At 35.3% G+C, this 22,140-nt stretch overlaps 1 protein-coding gene across 9 annotated transcripts in view; it reads left to right on the plus strand.

The window, feature by feature from the left end:
• Positions 1-22,140, plus strand: part of SNTG1 (syntrophin gamma 1) — an 865,234-nt gene that overhangs the window by 766,456 nt on the left and 76,638 nt on the right. For all 9 annotated transcript variants that reach the window (XM_034966056.3, XM_063606752.1, XM_034966057.3 and 6 more), the window contains 2 exons: positions 7,108-7,260; positions 11,398-11,490. In XM_034966056.3, the coding sequence (XP_034821947.3) occupies positions 7,108-7,260; positions 11,398-11,490 (246 nt within the window). The remainder of the gene's footprint in view (positions 1-7,107; positions 7,261-11,397; positions 11,491-22,140) is intronic.

Genomic DNA, 22,140 nt, shown 5'->3' on the forward strand with positions numbered 1-22,140 from the left:
ACTATGTTAAATAGGAGTGGTAAGAGTGGACATACTTCTCATAGTCCAGTTCTTATGGGGAATACTTTCAACTTTTCGATTTTCAGTATGATGTTGACTGTGGGTTTGTCATATATGACCTTTATTATTTTGAGGTATGTTCCTTCTATGCCTCATTTGTTGAGGGTTTTGAGCTTGTGCTCTTATGAAGCAATGTTGAATTTTAAAAAATTCTTTTTCTGTGTCTGTTGAGATGATCATATGATTTTTGGCCTTAATTCTGTTTAGGTAATGTATGACATTTATTTGTTTGCATATGTTGAATCATTCTTGCATCTCTGGTGTAAAATCAAGTTGGTCATGATGTAATATCTTTTTGATGTGTTGGATTTAGTTTGTTGAGAATTTATTGATAATTTTTATATCTGTGTTAATTAGGGATATAGGTCTGTAGTTTTATTTTTTGTTATTGTGTTTCTGGCTGACTTTGGTGTCAGGGTGATACAGGCTTTGTATAATAAGTTAGGGAGAAATTCCTTTTCAATTTTTTGAAAAGTTTCAGGAGTATTGGCACCAGTTCTTCCTTGTACATTTGCTAGAATTTGGTTGTGGATCCATCTGTTCCTGGGATTTTCTTTGTTGGGAGACTTTTCTTAGTTGGGAGATTTTTTTATTGGATTTTAAATCCAATGTTGTTATTTCTCTATTCATGGTTTTTATTTCTTCCTGATTCAATCTTAGGAAGTAGTAAGTTTTCAGGAATTTGTCCATTTCCTCTAGGTTTTCTAGTTTGTGAGCATATAAGCATAAGGGTGTGGACTCAGTACTGCTACTTTGGCCAAGAGGAGTGAGATGTGATTCTCTCTCATGCCCCCATTTTTGGTGGGGCTCACCACCTTCTCAACTTTGTCAGTAGGTTTGGCTATTCACTTAGTTAGTGCAGTTTACTTCTAGTTGTCAACACAAGCTGCCCCAGGCCTTAGGAGTCACTGCACAGCCCAACACTATGCCTCCCAAACAAATCCCCTCCTGTACTGGCGGGGGAAGGGGGTGAAGTGGAAGATGGGGTGAGCCTGGTTCCAGCATGCCAATGGCTGGAGCCCATGCCATACTTGATTCTCGGTTCTGGCTGTGGGAACCTCTTCCCTGCTTGAGCACCAGATCCCCAGGATACAGCTAGAGCCTCTTTAATGACAAAGGCTGCCACTGCTGCTAGTTTTCAGGACTGTGCACAGCTTGCAAAGAGCTAGGATCAAGAATGGTGTTCTGTTGTATGTTCCCAGGTCTCGGGAAGTGCATGGGACACTTCCCAGAGCAGGTACTTCTTACAGTCTCCCAGCCACCCCCCAAGGTAGATCTAGGGCTTAGAAAAGTCATGGTGCTCTACCGTGGCCTGAATTATATGATTCTATAGTGGGAAATTGGACCACAGAAACATACTCACTCACCCTCTCCCATATTGGGAATTTACTCTCTTCTCATTTTCAGCCAGTCCCACAGCCACACAGGCTGACTGTTCTTCTTTTTCTGGTCAGATTCTGGAGTTTCTTCATGTGTTACTGTTGAACTCCTGTGTTCTCTCTTGGATAATATGTTTGTAAACAAAAAAGTGACTGAGGTGGATCTTAATCAATTAGAGATTTATTTTGCCAAGGTTGAGAACATGCCTGGGAAAAAGAAACACAAATCACAAGGAGATCTGTACCCTGTGCTTTTTTTAAAAAAGGGTTCTGGGAACTTCAATATTTAACAGGGAAAAAGCAAGCAGGAAGAGGAAGAAAGAAAAAAGTCTGGGTAGGCAATGAGATAAGTGGTCACGTTCTTGTGAGGATCTTACTAATGAGCAGAAAAGGTACATTTTACGTAAAGTAAAGTAAACATGAAATTACAGCTTTTTGGGAATGAAAGGAAGGCAGTTTTTTCATGACTAACTACCTAAACTTAGCCCTTTGGTATAGTGAGTTTGGGGTCCCAATATTTGATTTTGCTTTCATATGTGCAAAGTGTGATTGTCTACACACCATTGTCATTCTTCTAAGTGGATGAAGTACCCTGGAAAAGCATCTAGTCAGCCATCTTGAAAAAAAAACCTGTTGTTTCTTTGTAATATTGCTTTATAAATCTGAGAGAACTTGGAACAAATCTAACAAAATAGAAGATACTTCTGGAGAAGTGAGAGAATTGAGAAAAATGCAACTGATGAGTTCTTGATATGTTTAGCTATTATTATTATCATTACCATTATTAAATGATACTTTCCAGTTGGCAAAAAAGTATTCTGGAGGCTATTCTTTCTACTGGGGCATAAGTCAAACTATGACAAAAGAGAAATGCATGCAGAGAGCAAGCCATAGAAGGCAAGTTAGGAAATGATACGAATATTTATCTGTATTTATTTTATTGAATCAATACTGACAACAAAAATTTCCAACATTGATTAAGTACTTCCAAGTATTAGAGACTAAGCAAAGAATTAAATATAGTATCTTATTTAATCATCAGATCAATTAATTATTTCCACTTTAGTGATGAGTGAAGGAAGCTATATATATGGTAATCAACTTGCCAAGGATTACCTACTAATAAATAAAAGAGAGGAGATTCAAATCAAGACAGAATTCTGAAGCTAGAACTTTTGTTCTTATCACCTTATGACAGCTCCTGCATGTATGTTAGAGAGAGAATGAGGGTGAGAAAGGGGAATATATACATTCTTATTTAAACCTATGTGGATAATCGTGTAAATACTCCTTATTATACTAATGCTTCTAGTCAATGCCAGTCTCTAAGAGTATCTTATTTAGTTTTTCAGTTAGTTATATATATATTATTACTTGCATATAACTTGATAATGACTGCAACCATAAAGGAACACAATCTTTTGAAATGTTATAGGCAGCAAAGGTAGAAACTCTAGTAAAAGAAATCTAGTGTCAATGATTTTAGATGATTACGTTGAAAGTAGATCTTTAAAATGATTGAGCTATAGTCACTTTTCACTAAATTTCTGATAAAGGAACCCCTGCTTTTTCCAAAGTTTCTCCTCCTCCCACCCATCCACTCTTAGCCATCTAAAGCTTAGAGTCTATGCTGCCCCCTTCTCACTTAACTCTCCAATATCTTTTCCTGGCAGGTGCATTCTATGAATTTCTTAGCAGGATCACCTGGTCTTTTTCAGGCTTGCACCAGGTTGCTCTTGCATTTGTCTTTAAGTCCTTGATGGTACTACAGTCTCTCCCTACAATACAACTTTCCCCCTCCACTTTCCCTCAAGATGATTTATCGTTCCTTATTCTGCTTCCTTAGCATGTTACCTCTATAGCACTGTCATATGCTCGTTATTTTAACATATTTCTCTCCCTCACTAAAATGAGACCTGGGTGCTCAGATGCCATTTGCAGTGTGAGTCAGTTCATGAGAAGTATATTATAAATAACAACAGGAAATGGCAAGAAGTTTTCAGAGATGCTGAAACTATATTTGCAGAGTTGATTAGAGGATGCTTTGTCTGAGAGAGAGTCACGACTTGGGTAATATAACAGAAGATCTTAAATTGAGTTTTAAAAGAGCAAAGGAGTAAAGTTTTGCTAAGAAAATAGAAAATCTTACATGAAGTCCATTTTAAGATCCTATTGCTACATGTGATTTATGAAAAGGAAAAAATAACAAAATTTTCTGACTAATAATGACATTAGATAATATTTTTTATTATAAGGAAAATGAAGGGCAATTTAATAAACCATAAAATTGGCAAGGTTTCTGGAAACTGCAATGTTTAGTTATAGTTTTTTTTTGCCAATTTATCAATTTAAAAAGCTAAGGTAGATGTTGAAATATCTGCAGTATAAAGAGAGGGCATACTAAAATTTTTGCTATAGTAGCTTGTCATTATACTGTGTTCAAGTCCAAACTTTATAACCAGATCAATCATCCCATGTCCTTCCCTAGCTTCAGCTCTCAATGTTTCTGCCTCCTTTTCTTTGAATTTCTGAAATGCCTGACTTGGCCCCAGCCAGTCCCATCCACTGTCTGGAAAGAACACCCTTTTTCTATACTTTATCTTTGATATTCTACTCGTTTTCAGCCACTGTTTAAAATTTACTTCCTAGAGAACATTTCTCTAGCTTTTCAATCTATTGTGATATAATACCTTTTTCTTCTTCTCCTTCTTCTTCTTCTTCTTCTTTGCGTTCCTCTTCCTCTTCCTCTTCTTCCTCCTCTTTTTCTTCCTCTTCTTTTTCTTCTTCCTTCTTCTTCTTCTTCACCTTCCTCTTCCACTTCATCTTCCTCTTCTTCTTCTTCTTCTTCTTCTCCTTCTTCTTTTCTTCTTCTTCTTCTTCTCCTTCTCCTCCTCCTCCTCCTTCTCCCTCTTCTTCTTCCTCTTCTTCTTCCTCTTTTTGAGATGGAGTTTCCCTCTGGTTGCCCATGCTGGAGTGCAGTGGCACAGTCTTGGCTCACTGCAACCTCCTCATCCCAGGTTCAAGTGATTCTCCTGCCTCAGACTCCCACGTAGCTGGAATTACAGGGATGCACCACCATGTCCGGCTAATTTTTGTATTTTTAGTAGAAATGGGGTTTCACCGTGTGGGACAGTCTGGTCTGGAACTCCCAACCTCAAGTGATCTGCCCACCTCGGCCTCCCAAATTGCTGGGATTACTGACATGAGCCACTGCGCCCAGCCTCTTATTTTTTTTTATAATGGCATTTACAATAATTTGTACTAATATATTTACTTGCGTGGTTATTATCTCTCATTGTTCCCTCCATAGATATTATAAACCCAAAACTGCTAAAAAGTATTTACAATTTATCATTGGATTGTACTCTCAAACATATTATGTTTTCATTTTTTTCTCCCTTCAGACAGAGTAGGAAAATCAACAAGCACAGCGTTTATCGTCCTTTTAGCTTTCTGAGCATCTACTGGCAGCAAGGGTCAGAGCTAAATTCTACAACCCTGGAAGTAAATGCCTTCCATTAGCTCTCTTCCAGCAATTATAAGAATGCAAGCAGGAAACAATGAAAATAGTTATTATTTTTTAAACATTTGCCAGAGCAGAGAATTCCATCTAACATTTTGGGTGTTTAATAATGATACACTTACACCCCTCCTTATGAGAAATGATTACAGATACCAGTGATTAACCCTTTGACAATTTTCAGTACACTGCATAGATACAGCATATATACAGTCATTTAACAACTGAGATATATTTCAGGAAATGCCTCTCAGTTAGATGGTTCTACTGTTGTATGAACACCACAGAATTTGCTTGCACAACCTGAGACAGCATAACGTACTGCACAGCGAGGTTATACAGTACAGCCTATTTCTCCTAGGTTACACACATGTATAGCATATGACTGTACTGAATACTGTAGGCAAAAGTAACATAATGGTAAGTAGTTGTTTAAACACATCTACACATAGAAAAAGTAAAGTAAAAGTACAATCTAAAAGATTTAAAAAAAAAATGATACACAGGTACAGGGCGTTTACCATGAATGGAGTTTGCAGGATGGTAGTTGCTCTGGGTGAGTCAATGAATGAGTGATGAGTAAATGTGAAGGCCTAGGATGTTACTATACAGCACTATAGACTTTATAAATACTGAGCACTTAGACTACACAACATTTATAAAAAGTATTTTTTTCTGCAATAATAAACTAACCTTAGCTTACTGTAACATTTTTTACTTTACAAAGTTAATTTTTTCAACTTTGGCGTTTTTTGTAAAAGTGCTTATCTTAAAACACAAACACATTATGTAGCTGTACAAAATTATTCTATATCCTTATTCTCTACATTTTTTTCTACTTTTAAATTTACAAATTACTTTTTTATTTTTGGCTTTTTAAAATTTTTATAAAAAGTAAGACAGAAACACACACATTAGCCTTGGCCTGCATATAGTCAGGATGAGTTCCACCATCACATCTTGTCCCACTGGAAGGTCTTCAGGGGCAATAACACGCATGGAGCTGTCATTTCTTATGATAATGATGCTGTCTTCTGGATACCTTCTGAAGGAACTGCTTGAGCCTGTTTTATAGTTAACTATATTTTTAATAAATAGAAGGAGTACACTAAAAAATAGGAGTACAGTAAATACAGTAATATTTACTGTATTACTATAATACAGTAAATACATAAACCAGTAACATAATCTTTCTTATCATCATTATTATTATGTAGCATACATCATAATCATATGTGCTAGACTTAAACAGCTGTCAGCACAGCAGGTTTGTTTACACCAGCATGACCACAAACACAAGAGTAATGCATTGCTCTATGACATTACAATGGCTATGACATTGCTAGGGGATAGAAATTTTTCAGCTCCCTTATAACCTTATAGGATCACCGTCGCATATGCAGTTCATCATTAACCCAAACATCCTTATGCGGCACATGACTGTATTTAAAATGCTATATCTGACATGTTGCATTGGGTTACTCTGTTTCATAAATTATTTGCTTCACTTTTTTTTCTCATGTTAATATCTCTTAAATTGGAATACATGTAAATTTGTGAACACTTCAGTTGAAAACTTCTGGTAAGACCAAGAAATTGCCAGCATCAAAGTCGTTTTTTTGATACAATGAAATACAGTTACACAAGTAGGGTAAATAATGCGTTTTTTTTAAGCAATATTATTGCTGTAGACAAATTAGACTCATTTTCTTTTTCATTTCTCATGGAGAAGAATGTTTTGGTTTGCTTATAAAGTTCCTTAAAATTTACAAACATGTTCACAAGCATTATTTAATTTCAACATCATAACAGTTATGTAAGGAAGGGAAGAGATAGTGTGTCACCCCTTTGTAGAGTAATAAACCAAGTCTTGTATGTTAAATGCTTTGGTGGTTATATTGTTAGTAAGAGATGAAGCCAGAAACCCTAACTTCTATTTTATGGACATGCTTCAGTGTAAAGACAGAGAAGTCATGTGTTGGGGCTTTGAAGCCCGGAGTTCTGGTATAATGTCTAATGAAGACTTGGTGAATTCGCAGAGTGTTGTCTTTTTACCTGTGGCTTCTGCACCTTGGTCCAGTCAGGAATGGCCAGGTTAGCAATGTGAAGTGATGTATGCCAGTCTGTGTAACTCCAGGTTTTCACCAGGACAGTGACCTGCTGGACCGACGGAAACACTGCTTCACCGTGCAGTCTGAGTCTGGGGAGGACCTGTACTTCTCAGTGGAGCTGGAAAGTGACCTCGCCCAGTGGGAAAGAGCCTTCCAGACAGCAACCTTTCTAGAAGTAGAACGGATACAGGTGAGAGTCCGTGGGACTGCAGGATGTGTGGCTCCCTCAGATGCATGACCACTTCCCTAGAGTTCTAATATCATTCCAAAGTAGTGTAAAAATACAGTTCTGGGAATCTTGACCTCAAATACATTCTATAATTAGCCATTTTTGTTTAGTGACTAGTAATACAGCTCTGAATAAAATTTTAATTTTTCCACGACTTGATCTTTCCAGGCTATTTCCTACTACTAATTAAAAACATATTTCTAATTTTAATTAGACATTGCTCTGACTTAAATCTAATATAGAAAATACTCTGATTTAATGAATTGTTGACAAGGTCACTTCCTGTTCTCCAAATATGACCTCCTAATTTCCAGCCTGTTGGTGTCATTTACTCACAATGCTCTTTCCCTTTGCCTCCATCCTTCAAAGCCACACAGAGTTTTTGAGACTTTTTATCAAAGGTCATATCATCCAGGAACACGTCCCTGATTTCCAGTCCACCCTGCCTAATGCTTGCCAATACTCCTTCTACAACTATCCTGTTCAAACAACTCTTCTTCTCACTTTTGAACACAATGTAATGTACTTTTCTGGGTTTTTTTTACAGATAAGAAAACACAAACTAATCAATTGTATTCATACTACTCATGAAAAACAATTACATTTTTACATGAAGTCATTAACACATACAACAATAAAAATCATAAAAGTAATATATCTGATTAGAAATACAATATAGGAAATAGATTTTAAAATAGTGTAGTTTAGTGATAAAATTTATACTGTGTTTTCTACTAATTTATAGCAGCATCTATAAGATTCTTCTATTTATTTGTCTTTTTTTTTAAGGATTGCACACACTCGGTCTGTTTTGTATTGCAGTAACATGTGCTTGTTATTCCCTGCACTAAATTATAGGTTGTTTGGAATTATCTTATCATGTGCCAACCAAAGTCCAGTGCATTTTGCACATCATGAGTATTCAACAGATATTTATTGAACTTAGTTTCTTAAGTGTGAAGTTATACACTAGATCAAACTTTATAGAGCCCTCAGCCTCTGTCTTCACAAGACCATTGAACAAAACAGCCTCCCAAAGTTGGTCCTGTGGCTGACCTCAAACAGACCTGTGGACAAATTAAAAGATTTTCACGCGCTTGCCACATGCAAATAGATCCATAGAGCAAGGACCTAAATACACACATGGACACTTAATTTTGAAAACAAATGTGTTGAATAATCTAGCATTGACTATACTGGAATGTTTGCGTAAAACAGGATTGTTGGATACATATATTTTGAACATGTTGAACTGATTTCTATTTTCTGACTACAAACCTCTGTAATCAACACATCAAGTTGTACCAGTGTGACATTACAATCAGGGGAAGAGGACAGAAAGAAAACTCCAATTATAGTTTTTTTAATTGTTCAGTTGACTCTTTTCAATAACTCTGCTTTTATCTTCATGCATCTAAAAAGTCTTAAATAGTCAAAAAATAGTTTCCACAATTAGAACCTCAATTCAAAAAAATAGATATTATATCAAAAATGGAAACAAAAATATATTAAATATGATTTTATTCTGAGTCAAGATCCAAGACCATTTAAAGCATTAAAATATAATTTAATGGAATGCAAGTTGACAGTTTTGTTATTGAAATTTATATTTTTAGGTTTCTAAAATTATTATTTCTCTACAATAGTCCACTTCGCTTGGAAACAACTACATGGTAATTTTAACATTTTGGTTCCAATTTAGTATTTTATTTTAAGTCTCCTGATATTTATAAATTAGATAGAGATAAAATCTGAATCTGGGCTTTGTATTCTGTAAACTGATACTCAGTGAAATACATTGGCCTATTTCCTTACCCATTCACAATGCCAGTGTAAGATAAACATCAGAAGTGAAAGGTAAAACATTTAATGTCTTTTTAGCTTTTAGTTGCTCTACAGATTTTATAACTCTTATTTATTTACCATATAAGAAATCAATGAACACCTTTGTAGTATTACTTTCAAATTTAAAGTATGTGAATATATTTACATGAAGAACCTTAACACGTTTTTCTTCTATATTCTTAATTTATCACTTCCAGTAAAGTTGGTAGGGAATTAAATAAAGAAGGAATATAAGTTCTATCGTAAAACAAGCAGAAAGAAAAAAATTAATGAATTGACTTTCAAAGTGTTCCTCATTTAAACTTCCTTAAAAAGGATAATTTATTTATTGATTTTTCTCTGTATAATTTGTTTTTAAGGAAACAAATTAAACAACAAATTAAATATTTCAATATTAAACATATTAACTATATGCATGATATGCTATTAATATTATAAATGATAGAACTTGAGTCTGTATATAAATTGAGACTTCAATGAGTCTCAATTTATAGCACATCTATTTGTTTCAATTTCATGATTATTGAGAAAATCTAATTTAATTTGTAATGCTGAACTTAATAAAAAAATTTTAATACACTGCACCGAATTTATTTTCACCTGACATTTTCTTGTTTAAATGACAGTGCTTGAAATTAGCAAACCATTATGTCTAAATTAGGAGAAAATTTTATGGCCTTAAACATTCCTTAATGTTGATAATAGTTTTAATGAAGTGCTAATAGGTGGATGTAAGCATGCACAATGCTTATGTATTAAACAAATATAATTACTCCTGAAAATGGACTTTTGAGGCCCATTAAGTATGTTCTTTAGTCTGCTTTTTTTTAAAAAATGTAACTCCAAAAGAATAATTTTGCATTATTATAATTTTTCTATGCTAATAAAGCTTAAACACATGAATGTAATTTTTGGTGAAGGCAACCCGATGTATTTAGTCCTGATTACATTCAGAATGGGATTCAATTAATGTAGTTTTATACACAGTATTATAAAAACAAATACAATGCAAGGATAGGTGTTAAAAATTTGCTTCAGATAAACTTCTCTTCCTTTTTTTCTTCTCTCTCTTTGTCTCTTTCTATTTCTCTCTCATCTTGTACATGGATCACAAATATTTTTCATGATTGGAATATCCCACTATGATTTAAAATTAAATGCAAATAAAACTGGCTTATAGATGTAACAATACATCATGTCGTATATAAACCTTAAGTTTTTATTTCATATTTGATTTATATCCTGTTTTCTTTATATTTCAGTATCCGTATTTACTATGAAAAATTAGGCTGGGCACAGTGGCTCACGCCTGTAATCCCAGCACTTTGGGAGGCCGAGGCGGGTGGATCACGAGGTCAGGCGTTCGAAACCAGCCCAGCCAAGATGGTGAAACCCCGTCTCTACTAAAAATACAAAAATTAGCCAGGCACGGTGGCGGGCGACTGTAATGCCAGTTACTCAGGAGGCCGAGGGAAGAGAATTTATTGAACCCAATAGACAGAGGTTGCAGTGAGCCGACACCGCACCACTATGCTCTAGCCTGAGCAACAGAGCAAGACTCTGTTTCAAAAAAAAAAAAACCAAAACAAGAAAAATTATAATATTATCTGATCTCATTGTGAAAAGTAATTACTTGTTGATTTTTAAAGAATTATCTGTAGTTATAAACAAATAAATTGGAAAGTGGTAAATATCTGTAGGAATATCTCGTGCAATATCGAAGAACAGAGTAAGACTGTTAAGATCAAGATCTATTCTTTTGGCTTGGTTACTGAATCTGTATTTGTGTGCATGAGAATGTGGTTTAATAATATCCATGAAATTGATATCCTGAGAATTCAAGACAGTGCTATTTAACAATAGTTCTCTTTTAGTTTAATGAAAATGGTTGGCTACAGTAAATAACAACTTAACATAAACTTGCCTACACCTAAAACTTTTTATATTATATACCACCTTTATTGTCAACACAGCAAAGACAGACAGTGTAGCACAATGTACAGACAAAACTAGAGGGAGCAGGATTGGAAACTCGGCCGGGCATACACCTTGGCAAGTTAAATAAAACCCAACACTCTCAGCTTCTGTTTCATTAACATTAAAATGTTGATAATACTCCCTTCTTTATACAATTATTGTTAATATTAAATTAGATATTGTATGAAGTACTTATTGCAGAAGCTGTAACATAGTTCTTAATATTGATATTGCATCAATAACATGAAAAGTAACAATACTTTCTGTTCTACCTAGTGCAAGACCTATGCATGTGTGCTAGAAAGTCATCTAATGGGACTCACAATCGATTTCAGCACAGGATTTATCTGCTTTGATGCTGCAACAAAGGTAATGTGTTCAGGTCAGCTCTGAGATATATGCTGCAAACATTCTAATTCAAGAATGATTTAAATGCCTCATAACTCCTTTCAGCATTTTAATTGTAATCATGTGTCAAATTTAAGATCTTCGTTTTTGTTAATGGAAGATAAATTATGCTTCGATTTGAAAAAAAGTTTCAATTTTTAATAAAACATATGTAGTACTACAAAACTATAACTATGTGAAAGTATTTATTTATAAGTCTATCTATGTATGTATCTGTCTATCAATCATTTTCCTGTTTTTTAAAGATATGACTTTATAATTGAAGGGACATTTTCTTCCCCAAAAAGCAGTTTTTAAAAAACATGTTTCTTTATACTTTACCTGCATCAACTTCTGCAATACAAAAAGAAGGAAAACATGTTGTTGTTTTTTAAAAAAATTATAGCTGATATGTTAGAATTATTGAATGCTGAAAATTTAAAGTTTAGTTTCTAGCCAGGGAGTAGGACTTTTATAAACACTTGACTTAATAAGGATTATGCACTGTGAGGTGCTCTTTTCCCAAAGTGTACATCTCTGGGAGTGATGCACATTGAATGACAGAGGGTGCCTACTCAGCCAGTCATACCTGAAAAAATCCAATTTTGATTATTATGGAATGACAAATGACAAAGCCAAAGCATTGCACATTGTTATCATTATTTTTAATTGGAAGCGATCTTAAAGCTCAACTGACCCCCATTCAACTGCTAATCTCCTTCTAGTCACTGCTACAGTTTGTGACGTGGGACTGTTGTCCCCATGGAAGACATCCTCTTCCCTCTCATTGAGGATCTCAGTTCCTTAGATCCATTCCATTTCCTCCTTCATCAAAGTATGCCTTGGGTATAAATTGATTTGTTCCTTCTCACTAATTTTAAGGATTCATGAGTAATCCTTTACCAGAACACACATATTTTATCTAGAAATTAAGTTTTGTGTAGGATTTTCTAAAGCAAATGGCAACAAAATAAAACAGTGATACAAACGCGTAAGAAAGATGGAGTGTAGGAGGCAGTGGGGGTTCTTGAGTTGGGAAAGATGAATGTCTAATGGTGGGATCCAGGTAGGATGCAGCCCTGTGTTCATTCACCTTGTGAATCTTCATGACTCAGCAGTTGGCATTGTCCTGCAAAATCTCACATTACTTAAAGATACATTTATTTTTATTTTAACATGGTAAAATTAGACAGCACACATTTGCTGGTCAGATTTGGCCATCTAATGTGTTGCCTTCACATCATGACAAAAGAATACTTTGTGAGTAAGGAATTTTAAATGCCAGTGACTCTTGAAAACTTTCAAATGAGGCTGCCATAAACTATTCCTATTACTAAAGTTTTTTTTTTTATTAAATGTTCATCAAATCAAGATAGGCTCCTGAGTATTAAATTAATTTGATAAATTAATTGAATTATTAAATTATCAATTAAATGAGTAATAAGTTAATTTTATAAATAAATTTAGAAACAAATTACACTAACTAGAAAAGTCAAAGTCTGATTTTAAAAAGAAAACGCTATTGCCAGAATTGTCACCAAACTCTATTACATGAATGTGTAAGAATCTTACATTAGCGAATGAGAAAAACAAAATTCACATGAATACATTTCTGAGTATGTGAATCTATTCTGAGTTTATTTTAAAGCTAGCATAATACAGACCTATGTCAGTGTCCTGTTGGCTCTGTATAATAAGGGAGAAAATCATGACACCAATGTCCTATCTGACATTCCTGTCTACTTCTGCTGGGTGTTCTGGGAACGAGTGCATAGTCAGGAGTGTCTAAGTGAATGATTATGATGCCATCCAGGGAAAACAGTTTAGTAGGAAATGAGAATTTAATCAGTCCAAGCTTGATACTCAGGGAAAGCACCAGAGGCCTTCAGGAATAGTAGTCACTGTTCTATTTTCTGATTCTTTTATTGGAAGCATCTAACTTCAAGGTAATCTGAGAATTGGGAAAGGCTAAAAGGAATCTACACATTAATCAAGAAGGTTATATTATCCATCACAGATTATACTTGGAGAATGAAAGTAGGAGCTATTAATAGTTATGTCAGACATAAGGAGGAGGACAAGCACAAATGGAGATTCCTGGGCAAACCACTGAGCTGGGCTGACTGCAAGAAACTTGCACCCCTTCATCAGATGAGGCTGGAAGTTATTTTTAAATATGATAAAAAGGTAATTGTTACATACAAATCAAAACATGCTTTGTCTAATGTTTTATTAAAATAAATAATATCTATTTTCTATCTATTTTTTCTAAGTAATATGAATGTGAAAAATATCTTTAAGACTATATGTCCAACAGTTTTTAAATGTTTGGATTCAGGAGAGTTTACCCTTTAGCTGAACAAGCTTTGTCCTTCTGCACTTCATCTTGATCAAGTCCTCCAACTTTGAAGTTACTACAGAAGCAAACCAAAGGTCTTGAAATAAAGAAGAGATTCCAGGAAAGGGGTGGACTCTATTCTGGGTCATTAATTGAGCTCCATATAAAGCAAATAGTGTATTCTTAATACATCAGTGAAGGAAAGAATTGCTGCATCTCTCTTATTGCAGGGAATGAGAGTCGGCATGATTTTAGATTACACTGGTATGCTAAACGTTTGGATATAGAGGGATGTCTGGGAATGTCGAGCTAATTCTCATTACTTACCACCTGTGCTTGGAAGTTCCCAGAGTAAACGATTACCCTTGACTTACCAGAGCACAAGACGCATTAAATAGCATTCTGTTCCCTATACTTACATTTACATTAGTAGCATATCAGGAGGTGATACATTCTTCAGTTCCCTTACTGTTGCTGAGTGATTCCCTCCCTAATTCATTACTGTACAGCTCAGCTTGTTCTTTGTAATTCTCTTCCTTATTAAAATGTAGCATTTTCACTGTTAGAGAAGGGTATTATTATTATTATGTCAAAGTATAATGCTAACCATACTTAAATAATTTACATAGCTAAAAGCATAGTCTTGTTGCCATTATATTCTTTTAAAAATGTATATTGCATTAATTAATTTTATATAGTGATAGAGTTCCTAGTTAAACAGAAACCTCATCAGTAGCATCTACAAAACACTCATTTAATTTGTGAATAAATCTTCACTGAATGCCTGCTGTTTCTTGAGAGACATGGGAGGGCATACACATCAGTCTTCACAGATGATTCCTTGAAGTGGAGACAAGGAGGATGAAACTATCCAGACAGATATCTGTAAGTGAGGACGGACATGGAATTTGAGGGAAGAGGAGATGAGAAATCATGTCTGTGGGTATCTAAGAGCCAGATTTGAAAAAAGGTCCAGTTAAGAAATTGGAAGTGATTCTAAGAACAGAGGAATACCTTTAGGGTTTGAGACAAAGGAAAGAAATGATCAGATGTGTGTTTGAGAATAGAAAACTAGTGGAATAATGTACGACTGAAATTAAGACAATCTGGGCAAAACCCAGATTCCAAATGTGTTTTTAGATTCTTTTTCTTATTTTTTATTTTTTTATTATACTTTAAGTTCTTGGATACATGTGCAAAACATGCATGTTTGTTACATAGGTATACACGTGCCATGGTGGTTTGCTGTATCCATCAACCCGTCATCTAGGTTTTAACCCCCACCTGCATTAGGTATTTGACCTAATGTTATCCCTCCCCATGTCCCCACCCCTCAACAGGCCCCAGTGTGTGACGTTCCCCTCCTTGTGTCTACCTGTTCTCATTGTTCAACTCCCACTTATGAGCAAGAACATGTGTCGTTTGGTTTTCTGTTCCTGCCTTAGTTTGCTGGGAATGATGGTTTCCAGCTTCATCCATGTCCCTGCAAAGGACATGAACTCATCCTTTTTTATGGCTGCATATACTCCATGGTGTATATGTGCCACATTTTCTTTATCCAGTCTATCATTGATGGGCTTCTGGGTAGGTTCCAAGTCTTTGCAATTGTAAATAGTGCTGCAATAAACATACGTGTGCGTGTGTCTTTATAGGACAATTTATAATCCTTTGGGTATATACCCAGTAATGGGATTGCTGGGTCAGATGGTATTTCTGGTTCTAGGTCCTTGAGGAATCACCACACTGTCTTCCACAATGGTTGAACTAATTTACACTCCCCACCAACAGTATAAAAGTATTCCTATTTCTCCACATCCTCGCCAGCATCTGTTGTTTCCTGACTTTTCAAAGATCCCCATTCTAACTGGTGTGACATGGTATCACGTTGTGGTTTTGATTTGTATTTCTCTGATGACCAGTGATGATGAGCTTTTTTTCATATGTTTGTTGGCTACATAAATGTCTTCTTTTGAGAAGTGTCTGTTCATATCCTTCATCCACTTTTTGATGGGGTCGTTTGTTTTTTTCTCTTAAATTTGTTTAAGTTCCTTGTAGATTCTGGATATTAGATCTTTCTCAGATGGATAGATTACAAAAATTTTCTCCCATTCTGTAGGTTGCCTGTTCACTCTGATGATAGTTTCTTTTGCTGTGCAGAAGCTCTTTAGTTTAATGAGATCCCATTTGTTAAGCTTGGCTTTTGTCGTAATTGCTTTTGGTGTTTTAGTCATGAAGTCTTTGCCCATGTCTATGTCCTGGATGGAATTGCCTAGGTTTTCTTCTAGAGTTTTTATGGTTTTCAGTCTTATATTTAAGTCTTACGTTTAAGTCTTTAATCCATCTTGAGTTAATTTTTGTATAAGGTATAAGGAAGGGGTCCAGTTTCAGTTTCATGCATATGGCTAGCCAGTTTTCCCAACACCATTTATTAAATAGGGAATCCTGGCTGGGTGTGGTGGCTCACACCTGTAATTCCAGCACTTTGGGAGGCCAGGGCGGGTGGAACATGAAGTCAAGAGTTTAAGACCAGCATCACCAACATAGTGAAACCTTGCCTCTACTAAAAATACAAAAAATTAGCTGGATGTGGTGGCAGGCATCTGTAATCCCAGCTACTCAGGAGGCTGAGGCAGGAGAATTGCTTGAACCCAGGAGACAGAGGTTGCCATGAGTGGACATCGCACCACTGCACTCCAGCCTGGGTGACAGTGTGAGACTCCATTTCAAAAAAAAAAAAAAAAGGGTGGGGGCAGGGAATCCTTTTCTTATTGCTTGTTTTTGTCAGATTTGTCAAAGATCAAATGGCTGTAGATGTGCGGTGTTATTTCTGATCCCTCTGCTCTCTTCCATTGGTCCATAAATCTGTTTTGGTACCAGTAACCATGCTGTTTTGGTTACTGTAGCCTAGTAGTATAGTTTGAAGTCAGGTAGCACGATGCCTCCAGGTTTGTTCTTTTTGATTAGGATTGTCTTGGCTATATGGGCTCTTTTTTGGTTCCCTATGAAATTTGACCTCTTCAAGGAGAACTACAAACTGCTGCTCAAGGAAATAAGAGAGGACACAAACAAATGAAAAAAAAAATTCCATGTTCATGGATAGGAAGAATCAATGTCATGAAAATGGCCATAAGGTCCAAAGTGATTTATAGATTCATTGCTATTCCCATCAAGCTACCCTTGACTTTCTTCACAGAATCAGAATCCAGATTTTTGAAATCTGTCCTCCACTGGGCATTTGCCACTCTATCACATTCCTGAGAAAAAAATACATGCATGGATGACAAAGTCAAAGAATAACACTATGAATTGAGGGAGGAAAATGATCAGAGTGTAACCTGAGAACAAAGAGACATCAGTACAATTGAAAGTTAACGTTCCAGGAGGTGGGTGTGGAGAGGAAAGCTGGAGAAACAGATTGGGCCACATGATCAAGGTCCAGCACATGCTCGACCACAATCTAATTTACACAGTGGAAAGACCATTCTAGCTGAGGTACAGCTTGCATCAAGCAGGTGGGGGCAATACTTAATGGGTGTTTATGTTTTCCCTCGATGACTCATTATAGAATAACTTTGAACTTTTTTAGAATCATGGAATTTTGTAAAAACCAAAACCAAAAACAACAACAAAAACAAAACCCATAAAAGGTAGATACTTGTTATGGGCACTTCCCTTTTACGTTTTTGTTTTTGCTTTACAAAATTCCATGATTCTAAAAAAGTTTGAAAGTTATTCTTTATATAATAAGTATGGGCATCCAACAAATAACACCTGAGTGTTAGTAGTTAAAATAAGAATGAAGGCATTGGAATCCCACACCTGAGACCTAGCATTTACTCCTCCTGCTGCAACTCAGGAGTCACAGGGCTCCACGGGATGTCACTGTAGCAGAAAGAATATTCATACTATGTAAATATCCATTGTGATTATTAGAACACCATAAATTTGACTCTTAAACATGGGTAAGAGTAAAAGACAGCATTACTCATATCATTGCTGGTCTCTAGAATACTAGGTCCCCCAAATTGTTATAGTCTGATTGTTTTTATTATTATTTAATGTTTTAATAGTTGAAATTGAGAATGGCTATGATAGAATACTTATAAAGGCTTCTTTACTTCAATTTATTTAAGAGCCAGTACTGACACATAGCTTGTTAAAAACATTTTTTGAAAATCAAGATTGGTTAACAGATCTATGAAGATAATAACTATGAAGTAAAAGGAAACAGTCTTAAGAATGAGCTCTATCACAGGTTATAAGCTACTGTATACTATTATATAATGATTTTATGGTTTATTTTCTCTTTATCTCCTTTATTAGCTTTAATTGAATATACATTAAAAGCATTGTTATGGAGGATGTTTGTTAAAACCCACTCACATGTATATTGACCTTCATTTTGCAAACTTACATTCTGAGAATTAAGAGGCAATCAACGTAATCTTAGCTGAAATCACTTCATTCTGGTTTTTCATATTTTTTCTACAAAATTAGAGGACTTAATTATTTTCCAAAATAATTATGATTTACAATTAAATTCACTGTTAACACATTAACATTTTAAGTTCATGAAATACCTTAATCTTTCTAATCCACTTAATCCTTTAAATCAACCCTGATTTCTAGAATGTTTCAAGGTAAAATTTGAATTGAAGTTAATATGGCCCTTTTTATTTTCGAAAATCTTTGATATGGCTTTGATAAACAGAAGGAGCTCTGAGCTACTGTTTCTCCCAAAGGTGTATAACCCTCATGTACACACATGTGCACACATACACACACTTTATTATACATCTTTAGGCTTTTTATATAAAGCATTTGTATGATCATAATATGAATTCCATAGCTTAAACTTCTCAACATAGAATTAACCTTTTATTTCTTAAATTTTATGTTATTATTCCATAATCTTTCAATTATTTCACATCAAAGACAGTTACTAAAAATATAAAAAAATTTGAAAACATCAAAATGAATTCTTTCTTGAAATGTCTCCTGTGTAAGTAGAAATCTTCACTATACAAGTTATAATATAGTTCTGACAATATTCACATAAATCTTAGCATTTTAAAATTATATATTTATTTTTTTTTCTAATTGTGTTGCAACTCAACAATACAAAGAGCTGTTTGATGTGATTTTTATGTTCTTCTTCAGATAAATTATTTCTTCTTTGCTTTTAGGGGAATGAAGAACATTGTATTTATTGCAAAATGAACTCAGACATCTAGGGAAACTAGCTATCAGGTAGTTGTTTCCTAATCTTCAAGTATTTCAAAGATAGCCCTAAAGTAAATATTCAAAAAAATTTAAACAAAAAAGTATTTTGAATGACATTCAAAAAAACCTAACTTTTCATGCAATATATTATTAATGTGTAATATAAAAAATAAAATTCCCTGCCTTTCTTATTCTTTTTATTTATTTATTTATTTTTCTTTTTGAAACGGAGTCTCACACTGTCGCCCAGGCTGGAGTGCAGTGGCGCGATCTCAGCTCACTGCAAGTTCCACCTCCCGGGTTCACGCCATTCTCCTGCCTCAGCCTCCTGAGTAGCTGGGACTACAGGTGCCCGCCACCATGCCCGGCTAATTTTTTTTTTGCATTTTTAGTGGAGACGAAGTTTCACCGTGTTAGCCAGGATGGACTCGATCTCCTGACCTCGTGATCCGCCTGCCTCGGCCTCCCAAAATGCTGGGATTACAGGCGTGAGCCACCGTGCCCAGCTCTTACTCATTTCTTGATATACAAGGACATTGTAGAGCATTGTGAAAATTAACACATAATTAACTGCTATGTTTATAATTCAAATATAGAAAAAACAAAATCAAGAAAGATTCAAAAGGTCTTTGGCTAATATATAATTTCATACCCTTAAATTTTATGTCTTGTTTTCCTCCTCCTTAAATCTTTAATTTTTTATTCTTTCTTTCTGTGGCTTCTGATATATTTTATTTTTTTCTGGATTAATATTTTTATGACTAAGAATAACTGACTTCAAACTTTTCTCATCGTATTTTAGTTTACCTTTGCTTAAATTATCAGTTTTTATTTCCATAAAAGTTTTGTAACTCAAAGTATTATCCTTCAAACCTGCATGAATTGAATGGGAATGATATAACTTTGCTTTTCCTTACAGCGTTATTCTAAAATTAAATGAGATAGCATGTTAAAAATAATAAACTGTAAAACATAAGGTAGAGATTCTGAAACATCTGAGCATTATTTCCAGCTAGCCCATATTTCAATAGCTCTTGTCTCAACCACAACATATCCTTTCATCTATAACTAGAATTTTATCATGCTTTTTCTTTCTGTTTCAAATTCCTCAGAACACATCAGGGAGTTGCTTCTGCAAATCATACAGACACTATGAGCCTCATTTTCTTCATCTCTAAAATGGATATGTGAATAACACTTTTCTCACAGGCTTATGGTAAAGTGTAAGCAAGAAAATGTGTGTGAAGTGTTTTGCACAGTGAGACTTGCATGATGAACCCTTAGAAAGAGATGAACATTTCTGCCCCTCACACACTGTGGGATAGTCCCACCCACTGCAGTACATGAGTACCAGCGACCCTTTGCTACTGTGCTACCATCCTCAAGATGTCAAGGGGCACTGTGTTTTCTGTAAGTCTTGATCAACCAGTCAGCAGAGTTAATGTCTGTTACATTCCAGTCCTTAGGGTCTGTGCTTTTGGAGGTCTCTGTCCTTTTAGCCCAATGAAGATTGATGTTGAACAAGTAGTCATGAGTTTAAATGGTTCTTAGCAAAGAGAGTTCAGGATAACCTAGAAGCTACAAACTAGATTAAGGGGCTATTAGCAATAGTTGGAAAAAAATACATTTCACTTGAGAATTTGTAGGTCCTGGGTGTCTAAGTAGGCACACGGTGAAGGAAGATTGAAAGGCAAGTGTGAAATCCCTGAGACTTGACAGAACACTGACAGAGGAGGAGGAAAATTAGGGGTTGGGAAGGGCACACAAAAGTAAAATAGTCAGGCACCAAATCTGAGGAGCTTTGGACTTCATGTTGAAGAGTTGGCCCTTACATCAGCAGTGGCCCAAGTTTGCCATGTAACACATAATGACTATGCATCACTGCCTTACGAAAGTAAACATTTGTTTCTCGTTCTTCTGTGGGATTCAGAAGATTGATCTGGACAGGCTAATTTATACGGCTGCAGTTTGGATGGTTCTCTCGAACATCCTCTGATTGTTCCTTATTCTTCTCTAAGAATGAGGAGGTTAGCCCAGGCATGTCCTTTTCTTGTGAATGGCAAAGGGAGAAGAGAGAAAGCCCTAATGCACAATTCTATTTTAGTCTCTGTATTGGGAACAACTGCAAAATCCCACTGTCAGTCAAAGCATGTCATGTGGTTGAGGCCACTATCAAGTGGGAGGGCAGATCAGCCCGGTCCATAGAATTGGCATCAATAAAGTTCATAATTAAATTCTAGAAGTCATATTAGTAAATGTGAAGAATAGTGTGGCCTCAAAAATAAAACTATACAGATATTTATTAATTTGGCAGTTATTTTATAAAGTGCTTAATCTCTGTCAGTGGGCCAGCCTGCAGACAACCTTGAGGAGAACAGAGACAGTGGTTGTTTCTTAGATTGCAGAATGCATTTACTTAGATGTAGATCTCTGGGGATACTCATTTGTTTTTCTCTTTAGAATGTTTACTATCCATTGAACTGGCAACTGTGTGTTCATATGTTAAAAAGAAATAAATAGAAGAGTTTATTCCTACAGAAAATTGATAATACAAATTATTAGTGATTGAATTTTATCATGTTTGCAGAAAAAAGCAACAATAACAACAAGTTAAACAAAAACAAAAACAAAAATAACCTTTGCCATGATTTGAATGAATGTGTTTCTTCAAAATTCATACATTAGAACCTAATACCTCATGTGATAGCATTAGGATGAGAGCCTTTCGGGAGGTGATTAAGTCATGAGGCTCTGTCCTCATGAGTGGAATTAGTGCCCTTATAAAAGAAGTTGAAGTGGTGCTCTAGTCCTTTTTGCCCTTCCTTCTTCTGCCACGGGAGAAGGCAGCAACGAGGCACTATTTTCGAAGCAGAGAATGACCTTTCACCAGACACCAAATCTGCCAGCACCTCGATCTTGGACTTCCAGTCTCCAGAACTGTAAGAAATACATTTCTATTGTTTCTACATTATTCAGTCCTGGATATTTTGTTATAGCAGGAGGAACAGCCTAACATGCTCTTAGAATCCAAGAAATCTGTACCAACAAAACAAAGTTTTTGCCTATTTTCA

This window comes from Pan paniscus, chromosome 7 (assembly GCF_029289425.2).
Source record: "Pan paniscus chromosome 7, NHGRI_mPanPan1-v2.0_pri, whole genome shotgun sequence".
NCBI lineage: Eukaryota > Metazoa > Chordata > Mammalia > Primates > Hominidae > Pan > Pan paniscus.